Below are 14,795 nucleotides of genomic sequence, written 5' to 3' on the forward strand. Positions count from 1 at the left end.
CGGCTGGCTCCTTACCTGACAGGAATCCTTCAAACTTGCCAAGGACTGCTGGGGAGATTTAGAAAAGGGCGTGTGTTGTACCCACTCCTCCTTCTTCCTTACGATCTTTTCAAGCTCATCAATCTGCTTACAATAAGCATTGATATCTTCCTGAAGCTGAAGCTTTCCAGCCAGATCCTCCAGATGCTGAGATACAGTCTTCCACTCTGATAAAACCTTCTCCAGAACATTTTTTATTTCTTCAGTAGAAAGACCCTCTACACAGACAAAAGAATAAGCAGACACTTCAGAGTTTTATAAAACTTTGTTCTGAATTGGTTCCAAACATTCTAAGTTATTCCAAACCAGGTAACTTCACATATAATGATCACTTCCTTGTTTCCCTTTTAACACAACAATGAAAAATTATAACAATGCACTTTAAAAAATATTTAGGCATATTTAACTGCTTGACCTAGGAGGGTGGGGGGCCCTGAAATGGCAGTTCAGGGCGGTGTTGCTACCACCAAAGGCACATCAGTGCAGTGTGGCCACTACCTTTTCTGCAGAATGAGTTCTTTGTACTCTGCTAGCTTATAACCTGAGCCAGGGAACTAAATTCAATGGCCTGGATGTGTCTGGGCCTCTGACATCATAATCAAGACCCTCTGTCGTGAGAGATAAAGACAGCTGGCCAATTAAAGGAAGAGGCCATGCAAGCCTGTGGAGATCAAACCACAGTGTCATATAAATTATAAAATAAATAGCAAGAATTCCTATTTCTGGGAAGTAACCAGGCACATGTGGGAAAGTTAAGCCATCAGCCAGGCCTAGGGAGTCTACTGGGCACTGCACATATATAAGTCAATGGCCAAAACATCAAAGTGTGGTAAGATTAGAAATATATCAGAAGAGAATGCCATTATTTTTATAAGACTCTTATAATTTTGTTTGCCTCATATTTTTGAAAGGTAGAGAATGTTCCTAGAAATAACAAAGTTTTTTAATATATAATAATAGGTCTTTTTTTTTTTTTTGGTGTTGTTTTTTATTTGAGACAAGGTCTTGCTAAATGGCAAAGACTGGCCTCAATCCTCCTACCTCAGCCTCCTGACTCCCTGGGATTACAGGCATGCGCCATTGCATGTGACTCTAACAACAGATCTCGTCACAGTTCTTCCTTAGTAAATCAAATCCCTTAAAATGACGATGAGAAAGTTTGGGAAACTGGCAAAGGAATTTTTATTTTCAGAGAACATGCATGTTGAAAGGACAGGCTTCTCATCTTCAATAACTGAGTGGGAGGGCAATAAAACAGTTCTGCTTTGTGAACATATGCAACAGAAATCCAGGGTAATGAGAAATCAACCCTCCCCCAAAAAAAGGGAGAGGGGGAGGTCTGGAAAACAAAAGGGCATTTATGGTCCACTGACAATACTACTCTAAAAATTTCAATAGTACATTGTACCCACTGAAAACTAGAAATGCAAATATATTAGAGGATTTGAATGTACCCCATGTCAGTTGCTGAAGTTCACTATCCACTGTTACAGAGGGGACACATTCAACCTAGGCAAAACTTTCATGCCACAACCCAAGTTCAAATAGCCCTGTTCCTGTGGGTCATAAACACAATGAGTCATGATTTTTCCGCACAATGGAGATCTAGGCTTCACTCCTGCTAGATCATCTCTAGTCTAGGTGGACATGGGCAGAATAACTGCATCAGCCACGTCATTTTTATGTCAGGGAAATTTATTAAATGGCTAAACAAGGAAGAAAATTAAACTAGTAAATAAAATTCCTGAGATGAAAAACTGTCACCCCACTAGAAATCAGGTAAGAGGTACTCACTGCAGGTACCAGGGCAGCTAAAGAAATTTCTTGAGTTATTGATTCACAGTCTCTCATGACCCCCCTTCATTTCATCCCTTCAAACCAGTTGTAAAAGGTGAAATCTCCCCTTCTCTATGTTTGAGACATTGCTGGCTAAAATGACATCAAGTAATAACTACAACACAATTTGCATCCTAAAAAAGGAAATAATTATTTTTGCTCCGAGAGACCCAACTGTAAGTTTTCTCTTTCTATGGAACACTCAACACTTAGAATATGACTAGTTGAAAATCAAAATCAGTAATAATTAATAAAAGCACCTCATTTTAATTATGTAAAAGGGACAAAATATAACACATTCCTGCCACTTCCTCTCACTTCACTTGACGCTTTTTGACCTATCACTACTGAAATCTGGGAAAAGTTGACAAAGCCAAAAACCAACATCAAAGTTCATAGGTTTTTATACGTAGCCAGCCATAATAAGTGTTGACTCATAAAGTCACAATATATAAGTCCCAACTGTGACATTAGTTGACAATCCCCAGGAATAAGATAAGCTAAACCAAGAAAATCTGGTATATCAACTGGAAAGGTCAAACGAATTTAATTATTTTATTTTTTTAAAAACATACTATGCTCTATGGGACATCTCAAAACGTAAGTCAATGCACTATTAGGCAGAGAAGTCCTATCAGACTTGGTAGTGTTGGGTTTTTTGACAGAACTGGTCTTAGGAAAACAGTGACATGATTATTTAAGCATCTGTTTTACAGAAGAATTTCATTTGCTTTTCTAACAGAACTGAGTCATTTATCTGCGTCCACACCTAGGCGGAAGTTGGCCATATTTCATACTGTAAAAATAATTCCTCTACATTCATTATGCATATTCTAAAATTTGTTTCAAACTCTTGAGAGGGACAAGTGAAGAATCACCCAATAGTGCTTTCACATCTGTTCAACATTCCTGGTATTAAAACAGCAACAGGAGTAACAGCACTGAACACATGTAGGAAAGTAACATGCGTTACTGAAAATTCAGAATAATGGATAAAATGGTGGGAGACAGAAAAATATCCCTTTTCTTCCCTCTTTAACCAAAGGCAGACACGCCCACAAAAGTGAGAAAATTGTACCCAAAACACATCTTCTCAGATCAATGTCCCCATTTCCTACCTTCCCGGCTCATCCTAAAAAATTTTAATAACCGATAAGTCTTTTCTAAAAAAAAAAAAAAAAAAAAAAAAGAATTACTGTTCTCTATTGAAAGCACTCCTAGTTCTACTAAAGCTTAAAAAAAGCAAGTGAAAATATAAAAAACTTCCTAAGAAACTGAATAGGTACATACGTTAGGTCACAAAATCCATTCCTTAATAAAGCCTCACACCCTACACCCCACCTCGTTGCGCTTGACCTTTGTGAGTAGGGCTTTCACGCAAATTCAATTTCCAGAGTGTGTATTTTTAGGAGCTGCCTATTCACAGATTTTATTGAACAAAAGCTAAGTCAGCTAACGAACTCTTTGACTTGCTAGATACAGAAGCAAAGAAACAGGTGTTCCCTGACCTTCTCAAAGTCAAGAAATTAGAAAAAGAAAGGAGAACTCAAGTTTACCCAGCCCTCAATTCACTGCTGTCCCCACTATAACATGACACCTCTCACCAACTTCTCACGCAGGCAGTCTTCCCTCTGGATCCTCACTAATTCTGCCTCTGCCCATCGACTAAACGCTAACCTAGGTTGGGGGTAATCTCAGTGGGCAGACTCATGAAGCTACCCAACCTTCACACCAGACACACCGAGTCCCAAGGCACAGTGTTGAGGTACAAGTAAAGAATGTAAAACAGAGATGGACATGAATTCAACACCCAGCTGTCTATTATCATTGCCAGAATCAGCATCTCAAGGGAAATTATGGTCTGCTTGTGTCTCTGGATCTTAAAGAAAATATCTGAAGGAGTAATCTCCAGGTCGGAGGCCCTCACACAGGACAACGAAGACAATCTGCTAGGGTGGATTTTGGAAGAACATACTACACTATTTATCTTTTTATCTTTCTTTTTTTTTTTTTCCTTTGGTACTGGAGATTGAACCCAGGGGATGAAAAACCACATCCCAGCCCCTCATCCCTATTTTTCCTATGTTTTTAAAATTTCTTTTAAATATTTTTTTTAGATATTGATGGACCTTCATTTTTTTTCATTAACTTATATACAGTGCTGAGAATCTAACCTGGTGCCTCACACATGCTAGGCAAGTCCTCTACCTCTGAGCTAAACTCCAGCAACATGGGTTTTTTTTTGTTTTTGGTTTTTTTTTTTTTTTTTTTTTTTTTTGAGAAAGGGTCCCATTAAGTTGTTTAGGGTCTCAATAAATTACTGAGGCTGGCCTCCTGCCTTAGCCTCCCAAATTGCTGGGATTACAGGCAACTTGGGAGGCCAACCCACTGCACCTGGTTAGAAATGATGGTGGAATGTGATGGATGTTATTATCCAAAGTTCAGGTATGAAGATATAAATTAGTGTGAATATACTCTATATACAACCAGAGATGAAAAATTGTGCTCTATATGTGTAATAATTGTAATGCATTCCACTGTCATATATAAATAAAAAAAGAAATTTAAAAAAAGAAATTAAACTTTGGTAATTATGTGGATTGACAGTGACACATCTGCATAATTTAGGAATAAATAAATATATATGGGACACATGTGTGGATATATGCTACATATTTTGTGTTTATGTTTGTGTATAAACCTCATATATACCAGATAGATAGATAAATCGATAGATAAAATAAACTGACATACTTTCTTAAAGGCTGGTGGCAAAAATAATGTAAGATTCCAAAAAAAAAAATTAAGAGCAGAGTTGCTTCAGAGGGCATGATGGGGAGAGAGATTGATTCATCCAAAACGAACATGAGATCACTTCCCAGAGTGATTTGGCACATGTAAGTTACACAGGGTATTTTTCTCAAAGCAGCACAACTAGGTCTCATATATTTCAGTTAATCAAATTTGACTTAAAAAAAAAACTTACAAAAAATAATAATACTCAAAAGGACAAGGAGTGGCAAAGGTACAGAGAATTCCAGAATGGCAGATCATCACTAATTTTCAAAGTGGGTAGCTTGTACAAAGAGGTTCACTACACTATTCTATTTGCTTTGAATATGCTTACAATTTTCATAATAAAAAGTCAAAACCAAAGATTGGAAAACCATGGCTTTGAGATTTTTTTCAAACTAGTATTCCCAATTCTGCATTGGTATCTCAGTGTTGGTCATGGAGAGTGACAGCAGACCCAGAGCACTGACCAATCTTAGAGTAAGGAGTGTACAAGAAACATCCCTCAAAGTTAGACCAAAGACAGAACCATATGTTAAACTGCACAGAGGAAAAAAAAAAAACATGCTAATTTTTTTTAAAGTTCTTTAGTTCAAGTAAAAGCTTCAAATACAAGCAACATCATATTTTACTATTAAAAACATCCCTAGAGCAAAATAATATAATGCACGAAAAGTGATCAAAAACTCAAATACCACTATGGATTTACCTTAAGGTAACTTCATCTGCCAAGTGTTGTCAAAGTAAAGTTTCCTTTTGCTACACTCCTGTGAAAAAAATGGCCAATACACAACCCCAAAGGATGAGGTTTTAAAATGGTCCACTGGACATCAGTTATCCTGCTGAGGTTTCACTTTTAGTTCCTTGACCCCATAAAAGAAGAATGACTTTGCTTTTATCTCTTTTTGCTAATTAACTTCCCTATAAAATTTATTTTAAAAGATTCTGCTGCCTAAAAAAAAAAAAATTGAAAATAATTTTTCTAACAAAAAAGAGAGTAGAGTGTTAGATGTTGGATATGTCAAACTGCAATATTATTCAATGTCACCACCTAAAATAATCTGGGGGGCAAAAAAAATCAAGGGTCTTACCTTTTCCCATTTGTTCCAAAAGGATTTGTCCAGTTCGGTTTAATTCATCCAGCTGGGGGCGTCTTTCTGTCTGTTCTTTTTCTAATCCCTGGAGAAAAAGTTCCAATATGAGAACAATATAAACTTTCTTCTCAATAAAATGCTGATTCTACTTTAAATTTTTATGTTTAATGTCCCTCTCAAATTTTCTAAGCATTTCAAAGTTTACCAAAAAAAAAAAATATATATATATATATATATATATATATATATATATATATGTATATATATATACACACACACACACACACACACACACACACACACACAATTCCAGGCTATGCTCCAGTACCCCAGAAATGAATAAATATGAAAAGATAAATTTAAACAATAATGACAGCAACTAAAAACTTCAGCTTCTTCTATAAGAAAAAATGCACACTATAATGATGAGTTTCTATCAAGAAGAAATAAGTTAAATTACTGTTTTAGATTCAGGGTACTATTCACAAACATAGTCTGAGTATTCCACACCATATAAATAATGGTTTGAGTCCAAAGAACTGAATGAGCTATGACAGAAATCACAGAGAAAAATGATAACAAGAAAAAGGGAAATATTTGGCGGTTCAGTGTTATTCCTTGGTGTTTTTATATTTCTAAAGTCTAATGCAAACTTCAACCGCAAGCATTTTTCATATATTATTTTTAAAGAATGACAATATTATTTAAAACCCAAACTAAAGCAATTTTGTTCTTTAGATTTAAAGTGTATTTCATAATTTTCTTTTTTTTTTATAAATATCTTTTTTTTTTTTAAGAGAGAGTGAGAGAGGAGAGAGAGAGAGAGAGAGAGAATTTTTTTAATATTTATTTTTTTAGTTATCGGCGGACACAACATCTTTGTTTGTATGTGGTGCTGAGAATCGAACCCGGGCCACACGCATGCCAGGCGAGCGTGCTACCACTTGAGCCACATCCCCAGCCCTCATAATTTTCTTAAGGTCATCTATCAGGATCTGTGGAAGACTGGATCCAGGACACCCCTGCAGACACCAAAATCTGAGGATGTTCAGTCCCTTATACAAAATGGTTTAGTAGGCACAGTTAACCCAAGAAATCCTCTGGTGTACTTTAAATCATCTCTAAATTACTTATAATATCTAGTACAGTGTAAATGTTATATAAATCGATGTTATCGTATATTTGGGGGGTGAAAATGACAAGGAAATAAGTCTGTATGAGATCAGTACAAAAGCCACCATCCTAGGTAAAACAGTATAGTACAAGAATAAGACAGGAGGTAAGTAAGGAGTGCTAGAGAGGCTGATGGTGCACGAGGTGGAATAATGGGAGGCTACAGAACAGCTGCATGTGCCCACACATGGCTTCCTTCTCCTGGACTCAGCTAAGTGTTCAGTGCACAACAAATTTCAGTTTTACTTTATGGAACTTTATGGAAAATTTTTCCCCCCAATATTTTCAATTCACAGTTGGTGAAGTCTACACATGTGGAATCTATAGATACAAAATTTATCTAATTTTTGAAGTATTTCTTCTTTAAAGAGAACATATTGAAGACATTTTGAGATCTGAAATATTTTACGGTATTCAGAAGGCAAAACATCTTTAAAATAACATAAAGTCATAAATTACAATTCAAGTAGATCGAAACAGGTTTAAAATAGTAATGAAATCTAGATCATAACCTTAGGAAGCATGGCCCATGCAGACCTGAACAATTGCAGAGGAGAAAAGGAGAAAAAAATCCTTCACCACAGGGAATCCTCCAAGAGCCAGGACAAAAGTTTTCAAAATTTCCTACGATGTTCTAGAAGCTACCTTATGGCTGCATTTATCCCACTTGATCCCATCACATTCTTATGCCAACAGCAAATCCAGCCTGATGAAATATTTTACTCACTACAGTATTTTTGTTTTATTTTTTACCTTCAACTTCTTTTTCATTTCTGAAGTCTCTTGCATCTTCTTATACTCTTTTATCTCTGAACTCTGAATGGCAGTCTTTGATTTCAGAATCCAGTTCATCAGCTCTGCACTTACAGCATCAAACCTGAGTTAAGATTCAGATATTACCACCTCTCATTTTGTTTTCCTGTTTCACTTGGTTCAAGAAAGAACAACTCAAATGCCCATTGGGTGTATGTTTTCCAACAATGCTCCCAAATAGTAACCCAGAAATATAGTAACCACACTAAGATCATACATGTATAATTAAGAGTATGAACTGAGTAATAATACTGTAGTATTAATAAATAAATAATAAATTACAATTTTTTAACTTTGGAAGGAACCCCTTGTATTTTTACATACTCTTAAAGATAATAAGAACTACATTTGGTTAGATAGTAACAGAAGAAATCAAGTACAAACATTACTAAATTTAATGCCTTTTTTGTTCCATACATAATTATCAAGTACAACTACATGCCAGACACGGGCATAGGCTGTGATATCAAGAAGAATGAGACGCACAAACCTCAGCCCTCAAGGAGCCTCCAGTCACTAGCAAGCAAGAGCAATAACAAAAGAATCTGCTAGATTCTACTTCCAGGAATTCACAGGAATGGCTCTTAATCCAATGAGGAAGGGATGGCCTTCCAGTGTAGAACAATGGCTATACTTAGCAGTTTCCCTTACAATAAACAAGGAAGGAAGGAAGGAAGGAAGGAAGGGAGGGAGGGAGGAAGGAAGGAAGGAAGGAAGGAAGGAAGGAAGGAAGGAAGGAAGGGATGGATGGGAACGTCATATTTTACAATCTCCAAATTGTTATATGTGTTTGGATAGCAAGCACCTGTAGGTAAGGGTAATGGACAAGGTGGCCAGGAATCCCAGGGACCAGTTAATGAATGGTTCTGCAGGAGACATGAAGGAATTCTGACTTAACAGAAGAACAATTAAGAGTGAGTGGAAGACTTTAAAATGGAACTGATCTAATTCTATTCATACTTTTGTGTTCACTGAGGAGATAGAATTAAAGAGAGGCAAGTGCAGAGAAAAGCCCAGAACTAAGACAGTGACAGTAGAAAAGAGGAAAGTGGACAGTCGGAAGAGGTACTGCAAAGGCAGGTCAACAGTACCACAAGGAGGAACAAGAGAAACAGTCATTGACTGCTGCCCAGAGACCAGGCCCTTGGCTGAGTGCTATGAGGTATCCCCAGAGTTCATGTGTGAGATAATTCAAGAAAGCTCAGAGGAAACACGATTGGGTTATGAAAGCTTTAACCTAATCCGTGCATTAATCCTCTGATAGGGATTAACTGGGTGGCCACTGTAGTCAGGTAGGGTGTGGCCAGAGGAGATGGGTCTTTGGGAGCACAGGTTTTATGTTTATAGTTTGTCCTGCCCGAATAGAACAATCTCTCTCTCTCTCTCTCTCTCTCTCTCTCTCTCTCTCTCTCTCTCTCTCTCTCTCTCCCCCCCTCCCTCCCTCCCTCCCTCCCTCCCTCTCTCTCTCCTCCTCTCCCTTCCTCTCTCCCTCTCCCTCCCTCTATCTCCTCCCTCCCTCCCCCCCCCCCTCTCTCTCTCTCTCTCTCTCTCTCTCTCTCTCTCTCTCTCTCGTTCCATGTTCTGAGCTGCTTTCCTCCACTCTTCCGCCATGTCATTCTGCCCACTTCAGGCCCAGACCAATGGAGTTAGCCATCTATGGACTGACATTGCTAAAACTGTGAGCCCCTAAATAAACCTTTCCTCCTCTAACTGTTTTTGTCAGGCTTTTGACAAGAACCAGCTGACTAAAACGCTTAGCACTTGATGCGTATTACTAACTCTAAGAATCACAATTGCCCTATGAAGTGTATTCCAATGAAGTATGTTCAACTGAGCTCACGGACCTTTACAGTAATTGTGCCACACTAATAAATGGCGGGGCTGGGCTTCCATCGAGGCAGCCCATCCTCCTGCCCATAGTGTTCTCAGTACTTTAAGCAGCAGCTGGGATTCTCACCTTGGTTCCTTTGGGAAACTTCTCTTGATGTGTTTCTAGTGAGTAATGAATAAACTGACCTTTTACCAAGATAGGTTTTCCTATAATGTGTGATAAAACAAAAATTCCAAGACGTTTAAATTTAATTACAAAGACTAGAGGATGGAGGGGGAAGAGATAAGGGAAGCTAATCAGTTAACAGTTACCAGCCAAAACTAGCAAAAGACTGTTCCACATTCCTGAATATAAGTTAAAACCCTGACTGAACACCCCTGTGGCTGACACCCTAAGCACCATCACCCCCTGTTGACACATGAACTTTCCAGACTACTAACACCAATCAATCCTGAAGCAAGATATGGACTGTCCTCCTACCCCCAACCTTTCCCTGCTTGGCACTATCTTCCCCTCTTATCTATAGTTAATTAAGTTCAATGCAAACAATTTATACTTCCCTTCCCCAAATTTTTATTATAAAATTGCTCTTGGCTCATAAGTTCAGCAGATATATTTCCATCTACTCCTGCTGCTGGAAGATTTGGAACTTGTCCAGAACCTGGTCCTTTCTTGCTAACATCTATAACTACTCATTAAACCCTTTTTAGTTCAGAGAATCCTGGGTCTCAAGAGTTTGGGGTGGTCATACAGAAGGTATTTTGTGATGCTCTGGGTAAACACCCAGAGGCCAAGGTGTCTGCACAAACAGGAGACTCTACCTGTCATCCCACCTCTCTAACCTTTCAGAAAAGAGGAAGGCCATCCAAAGATCACACGTGTGAAATGACCTTGGAGACTCTGTATACTTCGGTACTCCAAGTGAACAAAAGTGGTACAATGGTCTCAGGTCACAGAAAGAGATATCCAGATTGTAGGAAACAACTGTCCAGCCATGCCCGGAGCAGGCAAAAACACACCACCAGTGACATCATGAGAAGAGAAGGAATCTGTTATTTTCGGTTCTCAGCTGCTCAGGCAGGTCATCTTAAGACAAGTAAACAGTGGCTTCCAGAGCAGAATAAAGATCGGAAGGATCTGGAAACCATTTCACACTAGGAATACTCACAGACACTCTGGCCTTTAGGACAGTGAGAAGTGGACTATGAAAGCTGTCTTCAAATTCTGAAGAGGAACTATGTGACTCCATACTGCTCCAGAAAGAAGAGCAATCACACATGGATAGATTAGAGGGGGCAGACTATGGGTGCAGAAATAACATTTCTAATAATGACATTTAACCACCTTCTACTCTAATGAACTACCCGTGCTCAACCCTCTAATTGTCCAGGAGTTAACTGAAGGAATGTTTGCAATAATCCTATCATGGGCTGGATAACTATGGTCCTCGGAGTTGGTTGCTTATTATCCCCTCTGTATACCTTTCCCTTACTGCCTGAATCCCCCAGAAGCCAAACTACAGAGACTAAACAAAACAAACCATCTCGACCTCCCACGTACGCATGGCAAAAACAAGTGGTAGAGCACTTGCCTAGCATGGGTGAGGCACTGGGTTCAATCCTCAGCACCACATAAAAAACAAATAAATAAAAAATAAAGGTTATATTCTGAAAAAAAAACACACACACACACACACAAACAAGTGGGTGAATTCTGGCCAGTGATACCAGGGGAATCTCTTGCTGAGAAGACAGGGCTGCAGGTGAAAAACTGGCAGAGAGTAAGGTGGAGGCGTATCAAAGTACACTTTCCTGTTAAAATTGTCCTGCTTCTGTTTTTCTTGTAAGGACCTCACTGTTTAACCACTTTGGGTACATTCTCTGTTTCTAACCTAGAAAGCTCCGGATACACTACAGACGTGTTTAAATTCAACTTTCACAGAGACACATCTAGTCTTTCCCAACATTCCATCCTTTCAAATGCACAAAGTCAGCACTGAGAGATGCGCGGTCAGATACACCTGGCAGCTAATAGGCACTCAGGAGACGTAGGATCTGTGCCAGATCATCTTCCACCTGGCTGCCTAGGCTCCAAGAGTAAGGGTGACACAGCTGCTGCTTACATCTCAGAGATACAGTGGTCCTCCAAGAAGAGGCTACTAGGAGGCAGGATTACGAACAAAATGAAAATCATCTGATAAAACTGAAATCCTGCTTTGTCTCAAAAAACTTAATTAGAAAAAGCAATATCACTTTCATTTATGTCTCAAATCCCTGCCCATTTAACCAAGCCCTGGGGTCCTACTGCAAATGGGGCATAACAGTGCCCATCAAAGGTCACTTTGAGGATGCACCATTATGGTGCATGTAAGATAGAGTGCCTGGAATACAGTAGGGCTGAACAGAAATCTGACAACAGCAGGAGTTCAACAGTTGTCTGCTGTGAACATTCTTCTTACAAAGACCCTGAGTTTTCTTTTGAATCAGTAAGGCAAAAAGAAAGATTTCACACCAAAGGTGAACCTTGATACCAAACAGGAAGAACCTGTTAATGAATCTGACAAAGGAATTAACCAAGGAAACATGAAAAAATAATGAGGAAGAAAAAGGTGACACTAAAAAGGAGTTGTCTACCTGATAGAAATCATTTTTAATGGTGAGTAGAGGGAGATTCACAAAGAATAAAGAACCTATCTAAAGGAAAACCGTCCAAGTTGTAAGTTGTGAAAGAAAGAATAAACGAAGAGCTGTGAACGATCATTTCATTCCAAGGTAAAGGATGGGAAAGGAAGACAGAGAGTTTCTCCACAGAGTTTGGCAAATTAAACATGAGATAAATAAAACCATCCAGCACAATGGAGATGCTTAGCTAGTGCGAAGCACAATATTCAAATGACTCAAAGGCACTTCAGACTTGAATTTCCATGATAATAATTATGTCACAATTTTCACTTCATTAGTGATTAGTACAAAATAAGTGTCAACTGTCAAATATACTGTGTACTAGAGAATTTCTCTGTTCTCACGTTTTCTTAGCTTCAATGTCCACGTGGACCTGTCTCTTCTTTGGGGGAGGAGGCGGCGGCAGTTCCTGCTTAGACTTTTTGGTAGTTACTTGTTCTCTTACACGAACCGTCTCCAAAAGATCCTTCTGAGGAATCTGGGACATCCCCAGCTTCGCTACAGCCTGAGTCACCTGAGATAAAAATCACACAAATTTGAATTTTGTATAAAGAGCTTTTTCGAGATATAAATAACATATCATGAAATTTTCCCTTTGAAAATGTACAATTCAGTAGTTATTAGTATATTCGAAGAGCTTTGCTAACCCCCCCAATAAAACTTCATCTCTCTTAAGAGCAACTTTGCAAACTCTACCCCCCAACCCTGGCAACTAGCTCTCTGCCTTCTGTCTCAAAGGATTCGTCTATTCTGGACATTTGAAACAAATGGAATCATATAATCTGGCATTTGGCTTCTTTTACTTAGCATGTTTTCATGATTTATCCCTAACTATAGCACATGTTAACACTTTTATTATTTTTTATGGTCAAGTAAAACTGCATTTCCTGGCTACACCATGTTTTATTCATCCATTCATCCACAGATGGACATTTGGGTTGTTCCATTTTTTTACTGTTATTAATAATGTTGCTATGAACATTTATGTTTATACCAAAGTCTTATTTCAATTCACAAAATATTTTTAGATTAATAAGATTACTTAAGATTTAAAATTTTAAGATTATATGCTGGATATATGTCTAAGTGTTATTAATTACTGCAGATTGAACTACTGAATATTAAGTTTTTGGAAAATCTATTAAAATTTATGTTAGAGAATGGAAGAAAGATTTCCACATTATCAATTATTCATCAGATATGGGGAATTAACTTTTTAGTTCACCAACAAGTCTTTCATTTCATAAAAGCCCAAACCGACCTGAACATTTAAATTGTTACTTCCTGGTACAACATTCTATCCAAATCAAAAGGTACCTGGTTAGAGGAATCTTCTAGTCTCTGAACCAAAGAATCCCATCTCTGAGTCAGCTCCTCCGAGTCACTGTTCATCTTCTCAGACGCCTTGGGATTATCAAGTAACTGACCCACATCCTGGCCAATCTCACTCAGCTGATCCAACGTTTGGCGCTTCATTTCCATATCTTCCTTCAAAATCTAGTATTTCAGATACTTATTAGACAATTCTCTCTCAACAGGATTCTGTCTTCCTATTCCCCAATCAGGAAATTTGAACATGTTCATTTTTTCGTTAAATTTAGAAAGAATGTGATTCACTATACTAAGACATAAGACTTGTTCCAGATCAACGCATGACAACAGTGTCCTGCCAGGTCCTGAGCTATAATCCTCATTCATTACATCCTATTAACCATCAACACAGAACACTGACAGAATGCACTTTGCATTGTGAGATGGACATGAGTTTTGGGGGGCCGGGAACAGAATGTTATGGTTTGGATGTGAAATGTCTCCCCCCAAAAGCTCATGATAGACAATGCAGGAATGTTCAAAGGTAAAGTGATTTGACTAAGAGAGCTATAACCTAATCAGTAGATTAATCCATTTGATGGCTGAAAAATTTGAAAAGACTATTGTACTAGGTGATAACTGTAGACAGGTAGGGTGTGGCCAGAAGGAGTAAGTCAATGGGGGCAGGACTTCGGTGACTATATTTTGTCCCTAGATCCTCACTCTCTGCGGCCAACAGCTTTCCTCCACTATGCCCTTCTGCCATGATGTTCTGCCTCACCTGGGGCCCAGAGTCAACCATGAACTGAACCTCTGAAATAGTGAGCCCAAATGAATTTTTTCTCCTCTAAGTTGTTCTTGTCAGGTATGGTGTTCACAGTGAGGAAAGACATTGCCAACGACATGACTTACAGCCAGACGTCGAACACTGACGCTTAGCTCCTTCTGGTCTTTGAAGTTGCTTGTCTGGACTTTATTCAAAGCCTCTTCTTTTTCAGTAAGCCAGGCTTTCAACAGGCACTACAAGTAATAACAAAAGTTGGAAATATCCAAGAAATCATTTGCTAGGTCAGTTCAATCAAGTTCCCAAATCTCAAATTTTTATTAGCGGCTTCACCTTTACCTGGGTTCTGATAAGGATTACAAACATCTAAATCAGAGGCACAAATGACCCAGAAAACCACCTTTCTTTAGCAATTTAACATTACCAGATTTACAAGAGAT

General features: G+C 38.4%; 1 protein-coding gene across 5 annotated transcripts in view; it reads right to left on the reverse strand.

The window, feature by feature from the left end:
* Utrn (utrophin) overlaps positions 1-14,795 on the reverse strand; it is a 508,059-nt gene that overhangs the window by 349,942 nt on the left and 143,322 nt on the right. For all 5 annotated transcript variants that reach the window (XM_076858171.2, XM_076858170.2, XM_076858169.2 and 2 more), the window contains 6 exons: positions 14,484-14,591; positions 13,578-13,757; positions 12,605-12,774; positions 7,689-7,812; positions 5,760-5,847; positions 16-257 (listed from right to left, as the gene is read on the reverse strand). In XM_076858171.2, coding sequence (XP_076714286.2) covers positions 16-257; positions 5,760-5,847; positions 7,689-7,812; positions 12,605-12,774; positions 13,578-13,757; positions 14,484-14,591 — 912 coding nt within the window. The remainder of the gene's footprint in view (positions 1-15; positions 258-5,759; positions 5,848-7,688; positions 7,813-12,604; positions 12,775-13,577; positions 13,758-14,483; positions 14,592-14,795) is intronic.

The sequence above is a fragment of the Callospermophilus lateralis genome, chromosome 6 (genome assembly GCF_048772815.1).
Source record: "Callospermophilus lateralis isolate mCalLat2 chromosome 6, mCalLat2.hap1, whole genome shotgun sequence".
In the NCBI taxonomy this organism is placed as follows: domain Eukaryota; kingdom Metazoa; phylum Chordata; class Mammalia; order Rodentia; family Sciuridae; genus Callospermophilus; species Callospermophilus lateralis.